The 14,921-nt window shown below is 38.2% G+C and overlaps 1 protein-coding gene across 1 annotated transcript in view; it reads left to right on the top strand.

Moving 5' to 3' along the window:
* Positions 1-8,691, top strand: part of GRIN2A (glutamate ionotropic receptor NMDA type subunit 2A) — a 173,013-nt gene extending 164,322 nt beyond the window's left edge. Inside the window, exons 11-12 of the mRNA XM_086759680.1 lie at positions 5,036-5,274; positions 6,882-8,691. Coding sequence (XP_086615806.1) covers positions 5,036-5,274; positions 6,882-8,672 — 2,030 coding nt within the window. The 3' untranslated portion in view covers positions 8,673-8,691. The remainder of the gene's footprint in view (positions 1-5,035; positions 5,275-6,881) is intronic.
* Positions 8,692-14,921: the final 6,230 nt, after the last annotated feature.

The following is a 14,921-nucleotide window of genomic DNA, read 5'->3' as shown; positions in this document are numbered from 1 at the left end:
GTAGATAAGTGAAACAGAAGTAAATAGTAAATTCTTCACAAGGACCATTTCTGTTTCCTTTTCCACTCAGTCAATGCTTTGACTGTAATCATTGTTTGTATGTAGCTGCTTATTCTTCCCCCTGGTAACTTTTATTTAATGGCTTCTTGACAGGAAAAAACCCAAGCGAAACACAAAGGGATCTGAGTACTGTTTGTGCTGTAACCTGAAAACATCGTGTAAATAGTCCTGAATTACCTCTGAGAGAGCTGGAATTCTGCGTTTTATTGGAGAAGACCATACTGTGTTTTGGGTGAATAGTGTAGAGGCTCAACACTGCCTGAAATATGGATCTTTAAAATACTCGCTTATACCTTATAGTGTATATCTTACACTATAAATGAGGCAAACTTTTTATGATACAGCACTGTAGGAATTTTTAAAATATCTTAATGTAGACACCATACAGTTATTTGTAAATTTTGCAGGTTAAATATACTGTGACCATATTAAACAGAAAATAAACCCTATTTTTTTTTTTTATCAAATGTATTAGAACTGTTCATTTTCTAATCTTGTGCTAGTGTCATGGTGTACTGTGCTGAAATCTGTGACTATTCATTTAATAGTTAATCTCATCCACACATGGATGCATGTAGAAAATGATTGTGGCTTTACATTCCTTTTGGTAAGTATCTGAAGTGAAAACAAAAAGCCTTAAAATAAGTCTGATTACTAATTGTAAGTAACTTGAGACTGCCCGTATTAGATGCAGACTTGAACCCCATTAACCCTTGGTTCATTGAGGTCTGGCATTTATATATACTGAGGTTGCTGACTTAGATTTCCAAGGTCTTTTTATGGAAAATTTTTGAGCTCTTACTTGCTAATTAAAATTACACACGCGTGGAGATGACTGAACTCTCCAATGCCTAATAGTTACAAAATTCTGGCCTTTCCAGTGCCTAGTAGTGTGTTGCTATAGGTGTCATCACCCTATGCATCCACCTCACAAGTTAGACCACCAAAAGGATTTGAAAGACAACATTCCTGCAAAAGAACTTGATTCTTTTATACTTTTTTTTTTTTTTTTTTTTTTTCCCCCCCGCATGAAAGTTTAACTAGCCTCAAAGTTCAATGTTTTGAATTCCAACTCCAGGCCAAGTTTGGAAATGACTGATTTTTATTAGAAATGAATTGACACCTCAGTTAAAAAAATTCCTCATACCTGAGGTTTTTGTAATAAAAATAATATCCTAATGCATTGTAAAACCACATGTATTTTAATTTGAAATTCAAATTATAAAAAAGGTTAAATATGAAACATTATACCTTCTGCAAGTATCTTAGGTAAAAAAGTAATGAGCAGGAAGAGCAATAAATAGATTGGGCATTTTTGCCAGTTTTATAGGGTCAGCTCTGCTGAAATGTTATTACAATTAAATTAGTAACTGTTTTGTCTGTCTGTTTCTGTGTGTATACACACATGTATATAAATATAAACTGTAGATGGTAACTGATTTATACATATAGACCAGAATTACCAGTCTAATCTGTCCATTCCCAGATAATATCATTTCATAACTATGACAAACCAATGACTCATAGTGCCTTGTGATCTAGAAAATTGTGAGTTACTTCTGGGTATTAATTAACAGTGATTTCTGTCACTGTCATGTAATGGAAGGGATATTGCAACAGCGGGATCTGCGAGACTCTGGCATGCTTTTTTTTCTTTGCAGCTTGCCAGGGCATCGTCATTTATCTCCACTCAAAACAAGCTTGGTGTGTTTCTGTAGTGACGTTTTTGGAAAGGTTAGCGGATTATCAATAGTTACTTTAGATGTTCATGCCAGAGGGAAGGAAACACACAGGAAACAGAAATAAAAGAGAGGTTTAAATTCCTTTGTGAGTTTTGTTATGAATTGTAAAAGGGCACAGCAGTCAAATCAAACTGAAGTTTGACAATCTTGGGAGATGTGAATTTTCCTGTGGGAAGTAATGAGGGCTGATTGTCAGAGCTCCGGCTACCAATGCACAAACCAGAAATATTGCTCTCTTTGGGCTTGAGTTCTTTCTGTTCTATAGCCTCTGTGAGTTTTATTCATAGACCTTGGGGAGGACTTGAAAGAGAGACGAGAGGAACAGTCCACTGAGGTTTAGCAGAACAAAAGAAATCCAAATGTGCTAAGATATTGAAATGAAATAATGAACCCCAATGATCTATGTAGTGACAGTGTGCGATATCTATACTGTTACAATTAATAATTTATTGTCCCTGTGTCCTGGATCAGAAGACTTTAAAGATTTATTAGGATTTACTTTCTTCTTTGGGGATGCTCTTAGGTATTTTGAAGATTGAGCACTGTAATTTTTTTTGTAAATTGAAGCCATAACCTAAACTGGGAGATACACCAAGCCACCTGACTCGGCGCTTCCCTTTCTGAACCACTGTATTGCCTGCTGTATCTTCTAGAAACACTGAGTTTATGTCATTAAAAATAGTAATAGAATTACTCAGCTGACCACATCCACAAGAGTGAAAAAAAGCATGTATGCACATGCAATGCTTTTCAGTAAGAACAACACAAAACATTTGAAAATTAATAATATCATTCAATATCAAAATCAGTCTTGGCAGGAACAATTACAGTTTCTTGCAACCACTGCTAAGTGATGGCGTCCTTCATCTGAGGCCAAATCTCATTGGTGAAATACAGATTTTAAGACTAAGAATACACAACAGAAGGAGAGAGCGGATCTGCTTCCTTAGCTCTAAGTAAGTGAAGTGTTTTCACGGCAGTAAGGATGTGGCATGGTCAGAACCAGAAACCAGGAATGCTCTGTTTCAGATGTGTGGTAATGCCATTTGTTTTTCTGCTGCTGCTGAGGAGGCAGCGAAAGGCCAGAGGAGACTGTAAGAAGAAAGGCTGGATGGTCCAGAGGGCCAGGAGGGAGCAGGGGGAAGGGTCCAGGGCACCGTCAGAGAGAGGGCTGGGAGTATGTGACGCAGGAAGGGTGTGCAGTTACTGTATCACCTGGGTCTCTGGGGGAAAACAGACAATGGAGAGACAGAAAGCCAGGATAACTGTATTTGAAAGATACCACTATTACAATAAAAATAATAAAAAAGAAACTTAAATAGGAAAAGGGGCATACTGTGTTCCTGCAAGTATCCAAGCATTAAGTGACACTATAGACACCGTTTCTATAGAAAACAGGTGGTGTACAAAATGCAATAGACTTTCTTAACGCTGCATCATATAGAGCTGTTTGTCCTACTTGCTGCATGTGCTGTACAGGTAAAGCGCGTCAAACTTTCCATTTCCAATGTAGTGTTACTCTAACCTGCAGAAATAATGCTTTGGGTGAGTTTACATCCAGTGTTGGTGATTATCATTGCTTTGCCATTAAAAAAAAAAAGTATTACTGGGAAGAAAACCATAAAGATTTTATAAATAATGTCTTTTCTTTCTAAAATGTCTTTAGATCAGAAATTGGTTGAAAACTGCATCTCTGAATCAATTTACCTATTACTGAAACGCAGCCAGCAATGAGAGGAAATGTGACTAATGGCTACTGCAGTGACGGCCCGGTGCAGCGTCTAGGGCGGCCAACTGCAGGACCTGGCTGCTACTGCTCCTGCTGAATTTTTAAACTTGACATTTAATGTTTGTTGTTTGGATGTTCTATCTTTTAAAATTAAAAACCCATCATCTTGGGCTGGGAGGCTGGAGTAAAAATTTGTTATGGAAGGGATATGTGGATGTAAAGGGTGTGTAGATACCTGGATTCTAAGATTGTTCAAGAGGTTATCTCGTTAGTGGCTATTCAACAAAAAATAAAGCAAGAGACAAAAACACTAATAAATCATATCCCTACCTACCCAAACCCTAGGGATCAAGAGATGCCAAAGACAATAGCAGAGACCAGATATGTCAGTAGAGGTTCTGCCAGAATGTTGCAACTTATACAAAAAGGGGAAATAAGGTTATCATGGGTCTCACAGGAAAGAACAAACTTCTTATGTCATATTTTAAGGCAGTGTGAGAACACGTGAAATTTGTTTTGTGATGTTTAAGGGAAGGGCTAAAGGGAGGGGTCAGAGTCCATCAGGGAGGAAGAAGCGTAGGAAAATGGAGAGGAGGGGATGTAAGAGAGCCTGGTTGTGTAACAGGATGCTCGTCTGACTGAGCCCTGTGTCTGACCACTACAGCTGGTCCCATCTCTTTACTAAACTAGATTCCTAGCTGGTTTTGATGTGATCTTGTTTTCCGTTCAGTGCTTATGAGTGTGGGGGCAGATGTGAATTGTCAGGGGACTTCTGGAAAGACCCGAGGTCCAAGCCAGTGGCTGGGTAAGGGGTGTTTAGGGTCTGGGCAGAGGTATTGCACAGACTTAGCCCAGTGTGAGAGGTCTGTGTATAGTGGTGTGTTTGTGAATCTCATGAGTGATGGTGTATGTGTTCACTAGCAAACTTCAGTCCTCCTCAGCTGGGCAGGAGGAGGAGAATCAGGCCGGATTATTTGTGTATGTGAGTGGTATGTGGGTGCTGCTAATGGCACTGCTGTCTGGAGGGGGGTTGTGTGTACATCGGCACCTCTGGAGTGCACACACGGGCTTACTGACCGGCTGGACCTGCCCACAGCAGCAGGACCCATGGCATCTGTTGGACCGAGACGGGAGGAGCTTTCTGGGTCTGAGTGTGCACCAAACGCAGCTCTCGTGGATGGGGCAGAGGAATCCCCTGGGATGGGAACCCTCCACGCTCCAAGTGGTACTAATGACAGCAAGCAGAAGAAAGTTTTACCCAAATCACAGATCCTGCTTTCTAGAGCAACCGGCTTCCCACATAATTTATGAAATCTGAGGATATCTGAAACTAGGGTGCTGTGAGTTGAAATCTGCTGTACTTGCAAATCCTTATTAGATAAGACTAAAGTGCTCCACAAATGAAGCATTAAATGGTGCTGTATTTTTAAACTTGCAAAGGCTTTTGAATATTGTGAGCAGTAATTTTTGCATTCTAACTGGTTTGACTGCTTGCTCTCCCTAGGGGAAATGGAAGAGCTAGAAACCCTGTGGCTGACTGGTATTTGCCACAACGAGAAGAACGAAGTCATGAGCAGCCAGCTGGACATTGACAACATGGCAGGAGTGTTTTACATGCTTGCAGCAGCCATGGCACTCAGTTTAATAACCTTTGTCTGGGAGCACTTATTCTACTGGAAACTTAGATTCTGCTTCACGGGAGTCTGCTCAGATAGGCCAGGACTGTTGTTCTCAATCAGCAGGGTTAGTATTACTTTTTAATTAATTTTTGGGTTTTTTTTGTTTTTTTGTTTTTTTTTTGTTTTTTTTTTTTTTTTTTACATTTTTCCCCCTTCAGGCAACAGACAGAATAAGTGATGCCTCTCTAAAACATTATCTTTCCTTTTATTTCAGCTTGGATATTTGAAGTACATGTTAGAGCATCAGTGTGATGCTCTAGAGTAGTCAATGGACTTAGGATGTTCTCTTTTCTCCTCTGGATTTTATTCTAGGGTATGAATTGTCATATGCTAGGATAATCAGTAATCAAATGCTGCAAACTAATACATTTAGGGGAAATTTTTATGAAGAAATTGTAGAGCTGCTCAGATACAGGATTAATATTCACCAAAAAATCCAAACAAAATAAATACTAAATTGATGACAGACATTAGCTCTCAGTTTTCTGTATTTCTTAAACAAGTGGATTTTAAGTGATAAAAATATACTGGAGTATTTTTATAAGCTTTTCTTGATCGCAAACTTGAATAAAGTATGAGAAGAGGTCAAACACAAGCGTCATCTTCCTTTAGTTAGACACTAAGACAGGTTTTAATGGTAACTTTAGCAAACCCAAAGTGGATTTACATATCTAATAAGTGATACTTGTTGTAAAATAAGGGAAATATATGCTTGTTCTTATATTTTTGACAAATGAGTTGGTTTTGTCTTTTTTTTTTTTTGAACACACAGTGCTTTCATGAGGTAATTGATTTTGCTGTTTTTTAATATAGCTGAGGATAAACTAGAATTATACAAAAATGCCTAATTGCTTTAAAATGTACTGAAGTTACTCTGTTGAGTGAATTGGAGTGTATTGGAACTACATTAAAAATACTCTGCCCTACCCCGTTGGGCATTGTCTGCAAAAGCATATACACTTTAACCTCCACATTTTACATTTGAACTTTATACTTTTGGCCTTTTACATATGAAATTCTTCTAACCAATGCAGGGAAAAATAAGTACTTATTTCAAAGGCAGATTTCTGAGAATTACAGGTTCACAGGGTCAGAAATGTCAATTGAGCTCACAGGAGTGACTGAAAAAGTCAGAATGAAAAGGTGGGCTTCAGCCTTTTGCTCAAAATGAACTCAAGTTCAGGCTTTAGAAAAAGCTGGGATTTTTTCGTAGGTACTAGGATGGGAAACAGAAAAGTGAAAATACCATGACTAGAAGCCTTTTTATTTCAGTGAAAGTGAAAACCTTGACCTCCAAGAAAATATCCTGTCTGCAGGCTGAATGGAGTTTCCATTACTGAAGATTAGTTACATTTTGTGATGGAACTAGGAAGCCTTTTGGGGTACACTCTAATCTTGTTTTCTGGAATAAGCATTGGAGGCCAACAAAGACTATTGGTTTGTAAAATACTGGCAATTTTTCTCATTTAGAGTGCTGACAGATATGGCAGAAATTATTCTCCCCTATCAATGTAAGGAAATGTTAAAAGAATAGACAAGTACTTATAATCTTTCCAGTCATTAGATAAGCAATGTTTAATTGTTCTTTATTGTTAATAAAAAAAAAAAGAATGGAAGTACTTAAAATTTACACCTAGTGATTTAATTTGTTTTGTATTACTCATATTACAGGGTATCTACAGCTGCATTCATGGAGTACACATTGAAGAAAAAAAGAAGTCTCCTGACTTTACTTTGACCAATTCCCAAACCAACATGTTAAAACTACTGCGAACAGCGAAAAATATGACCAATATCAATCCTTCAAGAATTAACTCCCCCAAAAGAACAGCTGATTTTATTCAGAGGGGTTCCTTGATTATGGATATGGTCATGGATAAGGGAAACTTGGTATTTTCTGATAACAGACCCTTTCAGACAAAGGACAACTTTTTTGGTGACAACATGAGTGAACTGCAAACACTTCCTGGCAATCGACACAAAGACAATCTTAACAACTATGTTTTCCAAGGTCAGCATCCTCTTACGCTGAATGAGTCTAATCCAAATACAGTAGAGGTTGCAGTAACAACAGAAGCCAAAATGAACTCCAGACCCAGGCAGCTTTGGAGGAAATCTGTCGAATCATTACGTCAGGAATCTGTACGTCAGAGCCAAGGTTCCCAGAGAGAAGACGGGTCAGATGAAAACAGGCAGCTTTCAGTGAAAAGCCAAAGATATCTTCCTGAAGAAATTGTCCATTCAGATGTATCGGAGACATCAAGCCGAGCTACTTGCCATATGGAACCTGAAAACAACAACAAGCACCACAAAACCAAGGACAATTTCAAAAAAAGGACAGTAGCATCAAAATACCCAAAAGACTGTAGTGAAGTGGAACTGACATATCTGAAAACCAAACAGAGCTCTCCACGGGATAAAATCTACACGATTGATGCTGACAAGGAGCCAGGATTCCGCTTGGACACACCTCAGTACATCGAAAACATTGTCCTTCCAGAAACTATAGAGTTTCCTGATGTTTATCAAGATCACAATGACAACTACAGGAAAGCAGAACATGCTAACAGGACTCCCTTGCATAATGAAGACAGTCTTCCAAACAATGACCAGTATAAACTTTATGCAAAGCACTACACGTTGAAAGATAAAAATGCTTCCCTGGTTGACATGAACGATAGATACAGGCAGAATTCCACCCACTGCAGGAGCTGTCTTTCCAATGTGCCCACTTATGCGGGACACTATTTGAGCAGGTCTCCCTATAAATGTGACGCGTGCTTGCGGGTGGGGAACCTCTATGATATTGAAGAAGATCAGATGCTGCAGGATACAACGAACTTATCACTTCCTGAAGAAATATATGACCATAGTTGGTCACAAAATAATGCTCTGCAATATCATAAAAAAAATAAGTTGAGGATTAGCAGGCAACATTCTTTTGATAATATCGCCGATAAGTCCAGGGAAATTGATATTGGAAGACCTTCTCGTAGTATAAGCTTGAAAGAAAGAGAGAAATTTCTACAAAGTAGTCCATATGCAAGCATGTTTAGTGTTCCCTCAAGCAAACTGTTGAGCAACAAGGCCTCGACTTTAACTCGTGCTCTAGAGGACAGTAAGCGGAGCAAGTCCCTGTATCCTGTTCACTCAGATGATAATCCCTTTCTGCACTCGTATGGTGATGACCAGCACTTATCTCTTAGGCGAAGCCCAGCTGATCTTTATAAATATTCATTACCAACAAGAGGAAGACATGATAATTATTTAAGGTCATCCATAAAATCTACTGCATCATACTGTTCCAGGGATGGTCGGATCCATAATGACATGTACATTTCAGAGCATGTTTTGCCTTATGTTGCAAATAGGAATAGCTTGTACTCAACTCCAAGGGTTTTAAATTCCTGTAGCAATAGACGTGTGTATAAGAAAATGCCTAGCATTGAATCAGATGTTTAAATTTTCCATGAACACTTCATCTATAGGGAAAAAAATAGTTGCCACCATCTTAGAGGGAGGATTTGTCCTTTAACGGTACTCTGCTATGGTAAATTGTATGTAAACCTCTCCCTTTCCCAGTGTACTTTTGTACATGAATAGGTGAACTAGTATGCTCTTAACCATCCCTTTAAGATCTGTCTTGTTGAGAAGGATAAAAAATAGCCATTTATGTATGGTTTATATATAAATGGCAAGCTATACTGAAATAGCCCCAATATATGTTGGCAACTATGCTGTTTTGTATCAAATTATTTTACCATTTCTAATTTATGTTGCTAAGTATCATTCAATGTACTTTTGTCCTTAGAAATGTTTAATGATTTCCTAGTACTGGATAAGCAATATGGTATGCATGTACTATGACACAGACAAAAAGAATTAGGAATGCATTTGCGCAGGCACAAAAGTAAGACTCTAAAACAGAACAGAAAGCTAGACTTTCAAAAATATATTTTAGTTTCATAATAGTTTTCAAAGCCAAATAATAGTTAAAAAACCCTAAACCCTGGGACTTTAGTAAATAAAATACAGTGTGTTAGCACAAAATTAGTACGTTCATTCTAGACTGACAGAAAATAAATGAAAGGACTGTAGGCCCAAACATGTGAACTGCTGTGTACCAAAAGGAAGCCCCTTGGATACTGGTTAATGTTAATGTACAAATGCTTTTCTTATATTTCACCTGCACTTGCCATTACAAACTAAGTTCATTGCAAAGTCTGCAGTCATCTTGTCAAAAATTTCACAGCTGCCTAATCCAGAGTATATATTTTTAGATATCACTATATGGCACTTACTGTGGAGCTGTGGACTTTATTAGTAACCTTGAGGCCTAATGTGTACGTAAGTTTGCATTTGCCCCTTACTGGTGATTACTCAGGGCTGTATAGTATTTCTTTTATTCCTTCACTTCCCCAACAAAATCCCAACCCACTGTAGCTCTTTGTTCGTAGTGTATTAGTGACACCTAATTAATTGTATGTTAATAGTATTAAAGCTGTTAATACAGTATCAGACACCAACAGCCATACATCAAGCGTAATCCGTGCGGAGCGCAATGCCATTTATTTGCATACACAGGGAAGGATTAACACCTTTTGAAGCACTTTTTCCTTCCAGAATATTGTGCATATTTGTTGAACATCAGACCATTTTTTTAACCTCTCCAATCAAGTCTGTTATACAGATGGAATATATGCACACATAGCTAAGGAATGGTGTCGTTATCTCTTACTGGGATACAAAGATATTCACATAACAGGGATGCATTGTTATATGACTACTAGTGAAGATCAGTCAGATTATGTCACAAATAAAATGTCTGCTATGCACCTCTCCTCACTTCCACTGAAAAAAAAAAAAAACCAAACCAACAAAAACCAACCCACTAGGTTTTAACCATAAGGGAGAGTGGAAGGGAAAAGAGGAAGCCTTTCATGAGTAGAGTGTACAGCTGTAAATGTAATTTAAATTAAAGAAGTAAATATAATTGCTAATATATTTAAATACTGAAGCATTCAACAAGTGGTGCTCTCCCATTCTGCTGTTACTCTGAGAACTGCTGTAGGTTTTTTGTTAAGAGGAAGTTTAGATTATTCAAGCATTATTTCTTACATTTCACTGAAGGACAGTGAGCAGGGAAACCATTAGCACTGTGAATTGGAAAATGTGAATATTGCCCTAACTTTTCTCTAAACTGAAACGCTTTTCAATAGAATCATGCCTGTCAGCTGTAATTGCAGTATCTGCATGCCAGAGGTACAGTATGCAAGCTGTTTAGTTTGGAATAGCATACTGTAGAGCAGAGTTCCAAATGGGAGATAACAGAAAAGATGCATAGGGAGAGACAAAATACGGCTTATTGAGTTTCGTTTACAATTTTTTTATTGAACAGATTTAAGCTGACTTTAACTACCAGACAGTCCCAGAATGAGTTCTTGGTATTTACAAATGTATTTGTATCTTCCTGATGGTGAGAGATGATATTTTTGAAGGAATGAAATGTAATGAGATTTGGGCTTACAAGTCCCTTTCCAGCTTCCAAAAATCCCAGTATACTTTATTATCAGGATGTTCAGAAAGCATATCTATGGGTATCTGTAGGCTGTCCAGAGCATATGTGTTTTGAATATTCAACATTTCCTCACAATTATTGGTCATGATTCACATGGTGTATGCTTTCTGGTCCCTCACTAGATGCCATCTGTATAAACAGAAGATCCTTCCCTGCCCTTAGAGAGATTCACATTTCTTAGGAATAGCTGTATGAGCTAAGCAAGGCTAGGTTGTTTATGGGATGAGCATTGCTCTTTAACCAAAACCTTTTCCCAAAGACATAGGGATACTATTTGTCTTAGGTCAACAGGAAAGCAAATGCACTAAAGACATAAATATTGTTGTAATGAGTTTAATACAAATATTTCAGGCAAATTTTAATTTCCAATCGAAATCATAATATATTAAGTAAAATCTTAAGTATTTTGAACTACCTGGTTTCAGCAGATATGGTATTTGTTAATATCATACTAAAAACTGCCATGCAAGTCACTGAGGATTTTACCAAGTGAATTGTAAACCTCAGTGGTGGCTCTTGTCTTTCACATCATCTTAAAGCTCTCAAAATATTTGCTGATTGCTCCAAGTCTTTTGTATCATCATCTCTGTCTAACTAGACACACATAATTCAATATATAGACAAGTACTGTGTGTGTGTGAAGTTGTGGGAAAGAAAAATTCCCATTTACAATATTTTTCTAAGTAAGCTGTTGAGATCCAAATGTAAACATCCTAAACCCAGGTGGATTTATCCTTCTGCGAAATGTAGAAGCAAATTAGCTCTAAAGGAACATATTGCAGTGTTTGCTTTTTCTGATTTTGAGCAGATTTCTGGTGACTGTAGAGATTTATTGTTATTATTATTAGCTGCAAATATGCAATACAACCACCTCCCCTAAACCAAAACAAAGAGACAGAGGGAAGACTTGATAATGTTGCACAGCAGTCGTTCACATGGAAATAAAAGATGCTGCCTTAAAGGAGAAAAAAAAAAAAACAAAAAAAAAACCCCTAGATACTGAAAGTAGAGGGAATAAGAATCTGCATGCATTTGGTTTTTTTTATTATTATTTTGGCATATAATATGGGTGAATAAAGGGGGAAAGAAAAGGCTAAAGTGTAGGATTGTAGGCAAGTAGCTGGTGTGGTTGCAGATGTGTAGGTGTAACGAAGAAGCAGCTGAGAAGTTGAAGAAAAATCTTCAACAGCTTGTGAGGCTCAGCCGTAGAGCGCGTGCAGTTCAGAATATTGCCTGAGCTTTGTTGATATATTTGCACTGACTTTCAATTAAACTGAGATCAAGACTTTCTGTATTTCCCTCTCTCTCACTCTAGCTGCTGCTATTCTTGAAGAGGAGAAAGGAATCTTCCTGCATAAGTGGCCATCCTTTCTGTACCTTTCTGGATGGTGCTGGTGACTTGTTACATTTTCCTGATTACAGCTCTAGCAGTTTGTTGGTCATTCTTATCACCAAGATTTCCCGTGACTCCAGCTGGAACTGAATCAGGCTGTAAATGATATGGGCCATTCTTGGTAGCATGTCCTGTAGTGTTACACTGCTCCTGGATGACAACTTTTGTGGAGGCAGGATATTGAATTGCTGGGGAATGGAGTAGGTACATGGAGGTAAAAACAGCTACATAGACATACCTGCCTCTTGCTTTTTTCCTCTTTTAAAGACATTGTATAATTTCTTCATGTTTTTTGTCTTTCCCTTTTCACCACAGTAAATTTTCCTTTTTCCTTTGAAATGGATTTTGTGTTCTGCTTGTATTTCTTAGAGCAGTGTAGCCACCCACTAACTTAAACGCATGGAAATAAGATATTTTAATATATAAGATAAAATTAAGGAAAATTAAGAGGTTTTGTGTTTCTGGAAAATTTCATTTAATGTTTTTGCAGCTTTTGCTCAGAATTCATTAGTCTGCTATCTCAGAAGCTCGGTTAGGAAAAAGAGTGCTGTGGACAAGCAGAAACCAAGTCACTGCCAGCTCACCGTGTTTTGGCAGCATCTCATAAAACCCTGTCTCTTTCTCTATCATCTTTTAGGAACACTTAAGAACTGCAATAAGGCTCACAAGGGAAATCAGGAGTGGTTTACTTTGGTGTTTTTTTTTTTTTTTTCCTAGTGAAAATAAATATTTTAACACAGTTTCAAAGGTAGCCAGAGCTGGAGCTGCATAGTGTTGGGTTTCTGTGCTAGAAGGCGAAGCTCTTTCTGTTGCCAGTGGGGAGAGAGAGCGGAAGCTCCCTCCGGATGGCAGTTCAGCACTGAAGGGCTGGAAGCAGTTATGTGTGATGTGTCCTGAAAGATTTTACCACTCTCTCTTGACCTTTTAGAAAGTATAGGCTCCTAACATAGACATCTCAGGTGGGGTTAGAAAAGTAATGGTCTACTTATCCCCAGCCTCAAAAATCTGCTCGTTAAATCTGCAAGTGAGTACCCAGTGAAGCCTTACAGGTGCCTATAGGTTCCTGTGCTCAGGCAAGCAGTTACGAAGGTAGCATCAGGCATTTGTGCAGGTTGCAGTGCTCCCAGCCGAGTCAGTCTCATCATTTTTTTTTTATACCACATGACTATCCAGCACGCAGTAAAAGTGTCAGGATCTATTCCTTGTAGAACAACTTGCTGTTTTCATATTTCTGCAGTGTAGCATATGTATCTTAGTGATGGGGAAGATTGTGGCACTATTCCTTCCCTTGCTGGGTTCATCAATGTAGAAAAGGAATTGAGGTAATGTAAGGGTTTAAGAGTCAGCTGGGATTTAGGAAGAATTCAAGAGGTGAATCTTTTTGTTGTTTTACATTGCATTTAAGATGTTTGATATATAAAACCTAGCAAAACCAAAATCCTCTCTTAGTTAATATAGAGCAGTAACCATCCTGTGGCTTGGCTAGATTGTGTTGTTAATCGTCACATCGTGTGCTTCTTTCAAGACGGAGTGTCATACATCCCCGTGCTAAACTCCCTTTCCCAGCTCTAGTCCTGTCTTAGCTTAAAAGTCCTTTTAAAGTAGATATCTTTCCTGTATAGGGCAATCTGATTTCCAATGTAAAAACAGTTTTCTGGTGATACACTTAAGTTGTTTTTTCTACCAATGTTATATTTTTTTTTAATCTAAACTTCCTTCCTACTAAGAGGTGAGCCTTCAAAGGATAACAGTGCTGAAGGAACTACTGAAAGAGGACAAAGGCCTTTTAAAGTATGAGTTTTATGATATGAGCCCTTTCCTACACAAACTCCCCTGTAGTGTCTTATTTAAATGTATTAGCAATATGTTAGTATTTACTGTCATGAGGAGGGAGCACAATTTAAGCACAGATGTGTATTTATTTGTGGAGGCCAGTGCAGCTGTGGTTGAGTTACATGGCAGTGGGCTCCAGGCCATCACGTCTCTTACGTTGCTCTGATCATTCGACTCCCCTGTCCCATGTGCACACATTGTACGTAGTGTAAAATCCTTGTTGATGCTCGGCTTTCATTGCAGAATGAATCCCATCTTCACCTTCATGGCGGTGTAGCAGCGGTGTTTGTGGGATGGAGAGGTGGTTGTTCACGTTCTGGTGTCTGTTGCCTGTCAGACGGGAGCAGAAACCCTGCCTTGCTTCTCCGCTGGGCTGAGGGGGTTACTGCACTCTGTAAATAAGCTCCTCATTATTTCACCTCAGTCAAGCTTTTACTTTTTTTTTTTTTTTCCTCTGCTTCTCACAATGTATGTACAGAGTATGTTTTCTAAAAATACGTGCTCTTCCCATGTCCTGCAACTGTAGAAGTCAGGATTACAAGTGTGCGTCGCCCTGCAGTGCAGTGGAAATGCACTTCGTTCCTCTCGCAGGTTCATGAGCTTTTTTTGTTTCATACTGCAGAACAGATCTGCTGTGGCTGAAATTGTTTTTGAAATGAATGCCAGTCTAAAGAGCTGTAAGAATCCACTGCTGATTTTGTGATGATTTTGTCATATCTATATTTTAAGAACCAGAAATAATATAAGTAAAATTAAGTTACCTCACTATTTACCAGGTTTTCGTTGTTTTGCACTTAAATGACACTTTTTACTCCTTTTGCTTAATTCTTTACCTGTATTGAAAACAACGCTAAATTAGTAGAGAATATAACCATGCTGTAACGTTGTCATGCAATACCTTTATTAG

This window comes from Chlamydotis macqueenii, chromosome 15 (assembly GCF_036417535.1).
Source record: "Chlamydotis macqueenii isolate bChlMac1 chromosome 15, bChlMac1.mat, whole genome shotgun sequence".
Classification (NCBI taxonomy): Eukaryota; Metazoa; Chordata; class Aves; order Otidiformes; family Otididae; genus Chlamydotis; species Chlamydotis macqueenii.
The sequence above is the reverse complement of the archived record's forward strand: the minus strand, read 5'-3'. Positions and strand labels throughout refer to the sequence as shown.